This window comes from Pleurodeles waltl, chromosome 6, assembly GCF_031143425.1.
Source record: "Pleurodeles waltl isolate 20211129_DDA chromosome 6, aPleWal1.hap1.20221129, whole genome shotgun sequence".
NCBI lineage: Eukaryota > Metazoa > Chordata > Amphibia > Caudata > Salamandridae > Pleurodeles > Pleurodeles waltl.
This window is the reverse complement of record NC_090445.1, coordinates 1,322,883,301-1,322,896,166: the sequence shown is the minus strand read 5'-3', so window position 1 is coordinate 1,322,896,166 and position 12,866 is coordinate 1,322,883,301. Positions and strand designations below refer to the sequence as shown.

The 12,866-nt window shown below is 42.0% G+C and overlaps 1 protein-coding gene across 1 annotated transcript in view; it reads left to right on the top strand.

The window, feature by feature from the left end:
* The window catches only part of GLUD1 (glutamate dehydrogenase 1), a 181,279-nt gene that overhangs the window by 90,406 nt on the left and 78,007 nt on the right, over nt 1-12,866 (top strand). Inside the window, exons 6-7 of the mRNA XM_069240627.1 lie at nt 4,588-4,767; nt 11,513-11,650. Of these exons, the coding sequence (XP_069096728.1) occupies nt 4,588-4,767; nt 11,513-11,650 (318 nt within the window). The remainder of the gene's footprint in view (nt 1-4,587; nt 4,768-11,512; nt 11,651-12,866) is intronic.

Here is a 12,866-nt window from a genome sequence, read left to right as displayed (position 1 = left end):
ACCTGTTTTATCGACTTGTCAAGGCTTCGGCACCTGCTATCTAGTAACTGTACACTACACTTTCAACAGCCCACCCAGACTACAAGCTCCAGAGACGAAAGATGCCACGTGACTTGCTTTGCCTGATTTCCCCACCTCCCCGCACCCTTCATTCAGTTTGCAGGAAGATGTGCGAATTTTCCATGAGCAGGGAAGGCAGGTAGCATGTAAAATAGTTTTTCTCTTCTGAGTAGTTAAAATGTTTTTTAGTTTCTACAACTTAATTTACTTAGTTCAGCAAACCAGAAGTACGTTTCTTGTATCGGATATGCTTTCACTTTACTTCATGCCTCCTGATGTAAGAAATGAAGCATGGTCTAAGATTCTTAAACATACTGCACTTGTCTGGCATTTGAATTTGACTAAAATGCTACTCCGTTCTCTATTTAGCATTCAAAAAGGCAAAAACACTAGCATGTGTGTTAAGACTGCCAATCCTTCCTTTCACTCAAATGCTGAATCAGGTCATTGGCAGACATTTTAGCGCAGGATGGCAGATTGCCTATATAGTCGCTTTGTTGGTGTTGCTCATTAAAATGCTTTCTATTACAGTACTTGGCATAGTGGACCGTGCAGTTTCCTACTGACAGCTATTTCTAAAATTGATTACATGAACTGTGGGAAAGTTGTTAAGTAGTTTACCCTCCCCCCCCCCCCCTCCCCAAATCAACTTGAATAGATTTGTTTATTTCCAGTATTAAGCTCCCGTCTGATAAGGCCCCTTATTGCCGATGTCTTATGTGGTGTGTATAAGCAGGGTTTTCCTGTGGTTGTAGTTCTAAAATCCAAAATGTGGACATGTAGTTTTGAAATGCTTTGTTCTTGATGACACCAGGAAGCCACTCTGTCCATTGTATTAGATACATTTCCACTTGCAACTTTTGTAAATAATAGATAGGCTACTGTGCTTCCGTATTCTAGGTGCTGCAAGTTGTAGGTTTTGCATACACAATAAAAAATACAAAGTACTTTTAATACTGCCTACCATAATGATGATATGGTTATGTCCAGTCTTTACTTCCATTGCCTTGAAGTATCCCCCAAATATCTATCACTTTTTAGGTCGCAGTCTTCCACTGGTGCAAGCTCCTTCTAGCTCACATATTTCATGACCAAAATGTGAAAAGCAGTTCAAATACATCTTTGTAGAGGATCACACGAAAATTCATCAGATGCTGATGCAAGAATCTTCATATAGTATTGACTATCAAAATTGGAGGAAACCCTTATCCGAATCAACCTGCCGAGATGAATAATATAATGTATACACCCTTGTTAAGCCCATACTAATTGTCCACGTAGATTACGTTTCCATTCTGAATAACGCCACATGGGCTTTTCTCAGTAACAAACCTCTTGCTGAAATTGCTAAACAGCGGCATGATCCACTTGGCATACATACAAGTTGTTTGGAATTTCAAGTTGGTATATTGATTCGAGTTGATCAGTGGGCTGGATTCAATGATCTGCGATAAAAGAACAGCCATACACCTACCTTTTGTAATTGTCCCTCCTGCCTCCGTGAGGGATTGTAGTTTTCCTGACTGGACCCAGATGGGCTGTTGGGTAAAAGCTTTCTAGGATATAAAGTGCCTCAGAGCATGGGGTTGGAGGAGGCCATCCTATTTAGCTCAACCCCTCAGAATACATTCTGCCAGTAAATTATCCTGTCTGTGTCCGCCTTGGTGGCCACATTCAGAAATGGTCCACAGATCTTCCACACCCGCTGGGAGAAAACGCCCACATTCTGTCGTGACATAATAAGGCAAACCTGGGGTTGCTGTACCCACCACCATCCCATCCCCAAAAAAGCTCACTTTGCCCTGCATACAGGAACTGTTTTGGATATTGCTGCAGGGAATGCACCAGATACTGTAGATGTCTAAATGGTGCAAGTCTGTCTCCAGCCTGTAGGTGGCAGGCAACGGTAAGTGTTGAACTAGGCACTTGAATACGTTTAGCTCAGCTTTGAACGTGGTGGACCCTCACTTCTGGGGTGGCCGAGCAGAAATCCCTGTTGAGCCACCCTTACAGCATTCTTCCATCTACAGGGCGATTAAGGCACTGCCTCACAGTCTATGCACAGGATGTGAACCTATTTTAGATGCAGGCTCCAAACAAAATGAGTTTATCAAAACAACTGGTTTGGCTGCCTGCATTTTTCAAGTGACCTTTGCACCTCCCAGTACACTGCAAGATGGTAATCTATACACTTTACACTTGTTTCAAAGGAACACCGAGGTGGACGGTCTGTATCCTGATCAGTTGTGAGCTTCAGGATGATGTAATGACGAGCAATTTCTGAAGCCAAAACAAAGAAAGAGAAAAATAACTTGTACTTTTTCCTGCCCAGTAATAGATGACAGAAGTGTGCACAACCTAAAATCTGCACCAAGACAGTAGGCAATACAATGATTATGGAAAGTGACAATTTCCTTACAAACAATTTGACGCCCTACTCTCTAGGCTCCTTTGCATCACAATGGCTTTAACAGTATATTAATAATCCCTGGTTTCGTGTGTGGACTAAAAATATCTTTATTGGCTACTCATGTTTTTTTTTAATTTATAATCCTGGACCATTTTTATAGATCTATAAGATTCCAGGTGACTGTTTGGACACTGGCATATGGGTCAGTATTTGTAATCCTGTACCAACTTCTAGTGATCTGGAAACTTAACAAGCAAACTTCCTTCCACTGTCAATCAGTGGTGATATTGATGTGTAGAAACCCTTTGGTATAAGCCGGTTAATACAGCTGAAAGTAAGATGGTGACATGTTATGATACTCTGTCATGAACTTGTCTTTATGGTTGTTAAAGCTGCCTGTAGTATGTTTTCTTAGTTTTGCTGTTGTAGTTTGATGCTTCAGCAGTACAGCTAAAAGTATTATCTACACTACGGGCCAGATGTAGCAAAAATCCAATTTGCGAGTTGCAAATTGCGAGTCCTTCCGTCTCAGACAGCGTCTGCGAGTCGGTATGGGGTCGCAGAGACCCACCTCATTAATTTTAATGAGGTGGGTCGCAAATTGCGGCCCCATACCGACTATAGGCACTCGCAAACATGGAGGCTTGCTGTAGTCAGCAGAGCTCCATGTTCGTGACTGCTTTTAAATAAAGCAGTTTTTTTTTTTTTTTTTTTTTAAGTGTAGCCCTTTTTCCTTAAAGGAAAACGAGCTGCACTTAAAAAATAAAATAAACCGAAACCTTTAGTTTCGGTATTTTTTCAGGGCAGGTAGTGGTCCCTTGGACCACTACCTGCCCTGAAAAAATAGTTTTGGGTCCATTCACAAAGGGGAAGGGGCCCCATGGGGACCCCTTCCAATTTGCGAGTGGGTTACCATCCACTTCAAGTGGATGGTAACTGCGACACCATTTGCGACCGCATATGCGGTCGCAAATGGTATTGCATACCACTCCGAATCACAAAAAGGAAGGGAACACCCCTTCCTATTTGCGATTCTAAAATGCATTTTGCGAGTCGATCCCGACTCGCAATATGCATTTCTGAATAGGAAAATGCGATTTGCGAGTCGCAAACGGCAATTTTTGCCGTTTGCGACTCGCAAATGCTTTCCTACATCTGGCCCTACGTCCACTCCACACATAATTCACATCATGTAATTTGACTGTATGTCCTGATATGAAAAAGATAGTTCGTAAAACTGATGCATATGGTGAGTATTCCAGCAATAAAAGTAACTGCCATCTTAATTTCATTTAACATGAGTTTGGCAGGTAAAGCAGCATTAATCCACGGGTGTGCTGTTCCTTGCGTGCCATAGGCACTTTGATCTTGCTCGGGGAGTGGGAGGAGGAGCGCCTTGCAGTCTCTATTACTTGTGCTTTGGGGAAAACCTCTCAAATAGTTTCCTTACTGAATTCAGGTGGTTTAACTCATTGGATGTTCCTCTTGCAAAAGAGTAAATCTCGCTTTCCTGGGTCATGAACCATTATGTAACGTGTCTGTGATTAAGTATGTCTTCCTAAAACGGAACATGCCCTGTGTCTAAGTATTTGTTCCTGAAGTTGTTCAATGGAGTTTCTTTGCGGCCCATCCACCATTTTTGAGAATCTTTGTGTCTATGACTAAGAGTTGGCTGCCATAGTACTGGGAAACGGGGCAGAAGAATCGCTTACCATTGCATAAGATGTGTGCTTAGCCACAATCAGGTGAGATGTGTGGCTGGTGTCTGAAAGGGTCTCACTCATCAGTGTCCAATCACAAACTGCAGTACCTTGGAGTGCGCAAAAAACACTGTTCACCTGTCACTTGCAGCGATTCCAGTTTGTACCTCCTTTGTGTATATTGGTCTCTTATTGTCAGGTGTATTAATGGAAATGCCAGCCCTGTATATCAGTGATTCCTGTAGGGCATATCTCATGAGATATCTAGGGTTACTATGCTAGCTGTAACGTACTGCAGATTTGTGTGCGTCCTTATACTTGAGGCTCTCAAAGCTTCTCCCATCTATTCGTCCTGACTTGGCGCCTCTTAAAATGCAGTGAGTCACTTTGTGAATAAAATGATTGCTTCTCTTGCAGGATATTAATGCCCATGCCTGTGTAACTGGAAAGCCCATCAGCCAAGGAGGTATCCATGGTCGTATTTCTGCCACAGGTCGTGGTGTGTTTCATGGTATCGAGAACTTTATCAATGAAGCGTCTTATATGAGCATCTTGGGAATGACTCCCGGTTTCGGAGACAAGACCTTTATCATTCAGGTAACCTTAAGAACATGGTGGGATTGGGAAAGGTGTTTAAATGTACATATGTGGAAATGTTTCTTCTCAAAAGTATTTATTTTCACAGTGAAAGTAATTTTAAGTAGAGTAGAAACCTGAAGGCCTTGGTTTGATGCTCCATTCCAAATATAATTGTGATTTATTGGTATAAGTATTTAGTAGTGGTAGCATAACTTCTGTTTTTGCACATTTGTATTGTCCAAACAAAAATAATTACCATGACCTGGTGCATTTTCCTATTTAACGTAATACTTTTCTTCTAGAGAGGGCTCTGCAGTCTTGCAGGGCTCTGGATGTGTTCCAGGCACTTTTGGGCATTTTGGTTGTCATCATGTAGGTCCATCCATTGTCCAAGTCTGGGACTCGTTCCCTAACCCTATATGGAACATTTATGAGAAGTGTATGCACTTTGTGTGCTTTGTAAGTGGCCTTTTGAATGGTGGTGTTCATTTAGGCCATTATGTATGTGCCACAAGAGTGTGGTTCCTTTTGATTGCTTGCTGTGTCCATTTTGGGCATGCTACTCTCCGTATGCATTTGTCTGCCTCTATAAAATCTGTAGGTAGCCTTTTTCTAAATTACTGCCTTTTATCCCTCTCCTCCCGGCTCCTTTATTTTGGACCCAGTTCCCAGCTTGGCCACTAGGGAGGTATATGGTACCAGTTGACTCACCCTTTACTTGGTTCTTCTCTCATGGGGGCACCAAGGAGTACTTTGTTCCATTGTAGAAGAAAACTGCAGCAGACATGGGGAGATGTGTTTTCACAATTTTCCGTCCAGAATTGACTGCACCCTATAAAGTGTACAAAGTCTTCATGCTGCTATTACTGTGTGGAGGTGCACTCAGCTGTTCAAGAATAAGGACTGCCCCTGATCCCAGAAAGACCTGCAGAAGTCCCAAGTCTAAAGTTTACAGTTTAAGGTGACCATAAGCCTGCATCACCCCTAATCCATTCTGTGCCCAATGGGTGCTTGCTTCACCACTCCTCTGCCCCTTAAGGATTAGGAGGCAATGTGCCATCACAGGCAGTAGCTGGTGTGGGTTATGTGTCTGTTGGTGGTTGTCTTGTTTCCAGACCCACAAGAAACACTCTTCTAGCCAAAGGGTTTACAGAAAGATCAGGTTGATCAAGTGGAAAACATAACTCTATCTTAGATTTAGAACTGGTGCCATCAGTGACTGTAGTTGACTCCCCTGTTCCTATGGGTTCTCAATCACTTCTTGATGATGACTTATGTCCTCCGATTAAAGTCTGATACTATAAGGCTCCATTGGGACTTCATAGTGAATACTTGCCCACTATTCCCTTTGTCCATTCAAATAAATGTCTGCCAGGTTGTGTTCTGCTGGTTGTGGGACTATAGTAATCTGGATTGACCACTCCCTCTTCCCCTCCCTCAGCGGTACACTGGTAACTCAGTCTGTTGACTGTACCAGTGAGGGAACACAATTCACCTCACTGGGGCAGGGGCTCCTTGTTTGGGTTTTATAATTTTGGGATAATGCGTTATTTTTCCATTTGACACTGGAAAAGCTGCTGCTGAGGCTTCAACCCAGTGGCTTCCCCATTGTGATATCAAAATCTGGCCGAAGAGGTTAGTTTGGTATACGGTCCAAACATATGTTTCCCTTGTCCACTTCTGGAGGCATTTTGGGGAGCAAAGTTTAAAAAAAACTATTTTAATTCAGCCTCAGGTGATTGTTTTTCACAGCAAAGCTCATAAGGCTTGCAGCGGTGCTCTGTTTTTAGTAATGGGTCTGTGACCAACTAGCTCCAGGTCATTCTGGACACGATTTCCAGATCAGGATTTTCCATTGGCAGGGTAATAGATTCTGCTGATGACTATGGAGCGGAAGGTCCATAAAATTCCAGCAGGCTCCTTTAACTTCTTGAGGCGTAGGTCCCTACTCTCTCTTCAACCAAGTCTGAGAATTATTTTTTTTCCTTTGTTTCCTTGCTAAAACAGCAGAGGTGTCACACAGAATTTGACGCCAAGCCATAATTCAGAGCTTTTGTCCTTCTTTTGGTGGTGCTCTGACACTGATGTTAGTAAATAGGGGAAAATGTCCTCATCTGTTGACGAATATTCCACCAGGACCCATTGCCCTTTTCCAGTAGACCGGTCTTTGTTGAAAGCTCATTCATTTCATTTCAGTATTTCAGGCATTCAAGGCAGTGATAAAACCTAGTGATTTTTCTTTTGGTCTTCCTCACAAGGTTTTGGAAGAGATTGATGAATCGGGCAGAAGTAATTGTGCTTGCCTGCTGAACAAATTTGTACATTCTCAATAACTCCGTACATGTCTGTAGCGGTAGTTTCCTAAAACAGTGTATTCATGGTTGAGCTCATTCTTCAGTGTTCGCCCCAGGTTGTTGTAGGACTAGTTATTGGAACGAGACTGCTGGATTTGGGACAGCAGCACCACCGTTTGAGGTTGACTGAGTCAATCCCATACTGTCTTGGCAGCTGTTAGCCCAACCCTTTTGGCTAGCTAGCAGAACCTCACCTAGACAGCAAAGGTGATTTGTGGCAGCTTGACACATGACTCTGACTTCTCTGGGGAAGTTAAGGTCGACAAATCTCACCCCTTTATCTCATTAGCAAAGGTACCATACACACACCTAGGCCAAAGAAAAGATGCACAATGGTTTTCAATATATATTTTTTGTAAAGACCGTAATCTACAATAAAATAGAAGCTGCAATTATTAGAGCACTGACGCATAACAGGATTAGGATTGTTGTGACCAGTGAGAAGAAAATAAATTCATATACATATATGAATTCTACCCAACTCCTAAGCGAGAGCATAGCGGTGATTACCCAGTCTAGCCATACTTAGTCCATGAGAGGAGCACCCACCCCCATTTCCTGGAAATTGGGGGACTATCTGTTGTTTCCTTGGCTGGTTGTTGAGCCAGGGCTGAGGTCAGCAGTGAAATGGCATGCAGCGTGGAAGGATATCCCGGCTGGCATTAGCTCCCTGTTTTCCCTTGGCCTGTGCAGTGTTTTTATAAGAAACCTATTTCTGTTCTGTGACACAGACCTGATGTGGGCATGTGTCAAAGTGTCGGACTGTTTAGGTATTCTTGTGCTGACACTGGTAGCTGGAGTATCATGTACTGTACTTGTCAGCCTTGAGCAGAGGTTCATGGTGAAATATCATGCATGTAAATAACTCATTTGCAGAAACACAGCTGATTAGAAAAATGAAACATCCCCTCTGAAAAACAGGCTAACTACAAATGAATAAGTGAAATCTGAGCACATATATATATATAGGGGAAGTACACAGGCCTAAACTAAGCAAAAATATGTGTGCCCAAGCAAGGTGTAAAGTGAACCCACAATGAGATGACACTGGTATTGGACAATTATACCCTTCAGTAGTATCCTGCGTTATGGGGATGTGTACAGCTGTGTGGTTTGTGGAGGCCACTTGAAAGTCTGCAGAACTTAGGGTGATTTACATATCAGTACCTTCCTTCCCGCCATCTGTGCAGTAACATTGTGGAAGTCTTCATGTTCCATACCTCAGACATGATCTACAGCAGTAAAATTGACATGGGGACTTCTTGTGAGTCGGAAGGTCTTTGTGCTGTTATCCATTTAATGCGTTGTTAGTCTTTTGGTGCTCAAATTGATCGCGAATTTGCATACATTCCATAACCAGGAACTCTGCCAGGTCACATCAGATGTGTTCTCTTGATGGTGTCGTACCAAACATCACCCATTTTGTCTCCATGTTAACGCTGTAAGTATCATTGGTTTTGCTCATTGGAGTGCTCTTGGGGTATCTCTGGCAAAGTGGTATATTTTGTTTTGGGGCTTCCGTGTTCTTGCTGATTTTTTTTTCTGACTCAGATTCTGCATTGGGTGCTGTAGAAAATGAAGTCTCAAAAGAGGTGGTATTTTGACCATGCACAACTGAGCAAGAGATCTGTTACTCTGACCTACAAGGTAGTAGCTGGTCCCCCCCACCCCCCCAACTTAGTCCTATTTGAGGCAAGGTTAAACATTGCATCCCAAATGTTAGGGAGGGTATTGAACCCCCAACTTGGGGGCTGTGGGAGTTAATATGCGGAGGAGAGTCTGCCTAGGTTAGGTGGGTGGGATGGCCTCTCTAGCTAGCTAACAAGCAGCCTGTTAAAATCTATTTTATCTTTTTGTTTATTGGTAAAACAATAAGTTTCGGGCCCAACGTTTTACTCAGAAGCCAGTTGTAAACCCTGCGAATAAGGCGGATGCTGAAACTATGTAGTCCTGATTACATCTCATTTCTTTTTCATCCGCCATCAGACACTCCCTGCCTTTTTATCTCCTCCTTATGGGTTATTTTTCAACACTGCTTTCTCCCTTTGCCACTCTTTCCATCTTTCTCATTCCTCCTTTTATGTTTTCTCTCTTGCTCTGCTGAGGAACATCAAGGCCGGGCCCCAAAAATTAGTGTTTTGTCTGCCCCACCTATAACACCCTGCTCAAATGAAGAATGTTATGCCTTCCACTACAAGAGTTTGGATCAGTTTGCGGGGAGGGCCCCTAGTGAAAGGCTACGTGGCTGCTGCAAAAAAAAAAAAAATACTGGTGGCGCTGATAAAGTTTGCAGAGATGACGAGTCTAGAGTAGTTTGGGGTGCGAGACGGATCTTTATTGAGCCGTGTTGTCCTTTTGTGAAATCTTTGGGTTCTCCGGGATTGGGGGTTGTTCTGGCGCCACCCAGTGTCCATTACTGGAATTAGTTTTTTTTGCCTCTACTCCTACTGAAATTTCAAAAGATAGCATATCTGCGTTTTGATGACGTACTCATCAGAAAACCTGTTACCAGAAACAGGTAGCTGATTCTTTTGCAACGTGGTGTTACCCTTCCGCCAGGATTTTTTTTACATTAACTGAAGCCTACAGAACATATTCTAATTTTGAGATCGATATGTTTCAGACTGTATGTTCAGCCTCAAAGGATCAAGGGACTCCCACTTCGTAACTATTTCATACTCCAGGATTCTTGTCATCTGGGACATATTTCCTGGAGATTAATTTAACAACCAAATACATCCTGAGAGTCGTAAATCACCTCGCTGCCATCAAAACACCAAAACATTTGGACGAAAGAACTAGCCTGCAATAGGCTGTTGATGAAAACATTGATGTGAAGTAGTGTCCTAGGTGACTTGGAGACCTCGGGTAACCTTATGCAGTGGATGTCATTATTGAGCAGTATTTAGGACTCTGACTCTTTCCTCCTAACTGGCTTACAGATGTTCTTATTAGATTTTCGCTCCTCTTAGTCATTTGAATGATAATTCACAAGGTCAAAGGGAAAGTGGATTTATTTGAATCATACGAAGTACGGCAGAAATTGACTTAGAATTTGTCACATGCAGCGAAGTACTGCTTTCTAGCTGCAAGGCCATTAAATGCTGTTATCTACTGCTCCTCAAATACTAATTAAGTAAAGACCGTGCTGACCTTGATGGGTTCTGACCTCGTCCCTCACTTGTGTTTTTTACAAGTATCTTCCCATGAAATGTGAGCGAAGCTACCACTGGCTTCTCCACATACTTTTTGTCTGCATTACCTCGTCAAACCAAGCCCTGGGGCAAATGTTCTTTCGCGTGTTAAGCCATCTCCTTTTTATTCCAAGTATATTCATTCATTACGGCTTCCATCTTCCTTGCGGTCACTGCTGTATATTTGTAGTTGTTGAACTGAAGGATGCATCAGTCAAAGAGTGTGTTTGCTATTTGTACACTGTGTATTTTTGTGCACAGTCCAGAAGATGGCTGCAGTTTCATGGGTCCGTGAATTGAGAGACTAAACAATTGAAACAATAAAACAGGATGTTTAATAGTTATCGGAATGCAGCACCCTTTCAGCGTGGGCGCTGTCTGCCTTTGCAGAAGGAGAATGGCACATGAAACACGAAATTGGCAAAGGGTACACCACGTTGATAGCACAGGTGTAGACTGTCTAGCTGAACGTTAAGTACTTCTTGAATTACACATTTTCAGTGTGCTTGCTCTTCTGTATTTCAGTATGCATGCACATATTTGTAGTTCAAGCACGAAACGAGTTTCTTTAGGACTGTGGTCCTTCACGTTTTGACTTCAGCAAACCCAGAGTTACTCATTACTGGAATCTAGGGACCTGCACTGATTCATCATTGGGATATGGCGCCTCCATTCTAAGTGATTTGAACTGCAAAACATATGCACATACGTATTCTTTAAACCAATACACAAATGATGAAATAGTTTACTTAATTCACTAAAAACATAAATATTCTAATTTACGTGGGAAGGTTGGGGCTTTTCTAAATTGAGTTGAGGTCACGAATCGTCCAAATTGTATTCTGTTTGATGCAGTTGAACTGCTCCCACGAATCAATTTGAGAATACCAACTTTATTTTAGTGTCCCGTTTCATATTACTTCGGTCGCATAGCAATTTAAAAATTGTGTATGTGGTTGGTTGTGTGTGTGTATATATACCCCCATGGGTCCTGAACCACAGGTTAAGAACCGCTGCTCTAGCGTGAATGCAGGTAATCGCTACATGTTTTGCACTGTTTGTGACCCAAATAACTTTTTTGTTTGTTTTGATCATTCTTTTACTGCCCAAATTCTACCATATTCCATAGTATAATTTAAACGCACAAATACAGTTTTCCCAATTAACTATTGGTGTTTTCGTGCTATTTAACTGTTCATTTTGCTGATTTAACAGGGATTTGGTAATGTCGGTCTGCATTCAATGAGGTACCTCCACCGCTTTGGTGCAAAGTGTATTGGAATTGGAGAGATTGATGGCACTATTTGGAACCCTGATGGAATTGACCCCAAGGAGCTCGAAGATTACAAATTGGTACGTTGTTTGGGTGTTCGATTTGCTGTGAACAGAGATCGCAGGTGTCATTCTTTTTATCTTGTTCCCCTGTGTGTCCAAGAGTTTTGCAGGTTTGCCTCCCTGTATTCGTCTTTACAAGCTGTGTATATTGCTGATAAAGAAAAATCTTCCTGCTTAGGGTATTGGGCGTCTTACCAGGTAAGCAGCAGGCTAACCTGTTTTACTTCTTGCAGTCGGGTATATTCACTGATCATCAAAAAAATAGGGAGTAACCAGTACTCCGAACTGTACTCAAGCTTTTAATCTTTACTGGCTTTGTAATCTGAATTAGTGGCATTAAAATGTCACTGCACATGAGGGACACAGCTGCTGCACTGTCTAAACTGAAAAGGTCTTTAAGGTAAAAAAAATAAGTAATTCATTTATATTTTCCTGTTGAAAATAAAGTATGGGTCATATAAAATATCTGCGATTTAAAGATTTAAGAAATATTTGTCCTTTTTTAACCCTCTTAAAAATGATTTAATCAACCAGTGGAATTAAATTTACTCTCTAAAATATCGTTCAACTCGCCAAGAGGTTTGAACGGTAGAGAGTAAAATGCGTCCTCTTCAGAATCTTCTACGGAACCCTGATACCTGGGAGCTGGGCTGCAGCGGCCCTGAATGAAGTGTTAATATGAACCCTCTCTTTATTCCAGTTTCTCTGGCAAGCAGCCTGGAGGCACAATTCCGCACATCCAAAGTAATGTAACGTTCCTGACTTTACATTTGTTTTCAGGTCTGCTTTACATACAAATATTAACCTGCAATTTGATGGGATGCCTTTGATTGGGCATCAGGTTGATTATACTTTGCAAGCAGTAAAAGCGGAAAAAGATAATAAAATAGAATCCCACTGCTACAAAAACGATTTTGTTTGTTGCCCAAAGACTTCCAACACCCGTAGATACCAGCTCTTCAAAAACGAATTAAATGCAGTGGCCATCTCAAAGAACCAGACCCAGGGAATTTCATGGGGTGATGGCAGAAGTAGGGAAAATGATGCAGTTTAAGAGAATCGCATTAAAACAGACAGTCAAAAAAATTATTTCGACCACAGTTCCTTGGTCGAGGACAATTATGATCTTTCTTGAATAATAAAGCATCAAAACAGGTTGTTTTACATGTAGTGAAGGAAGGTTAGTATACCCAAATTAAGCAAATAACTTAGCACTCCAGTAACATGTTTTATT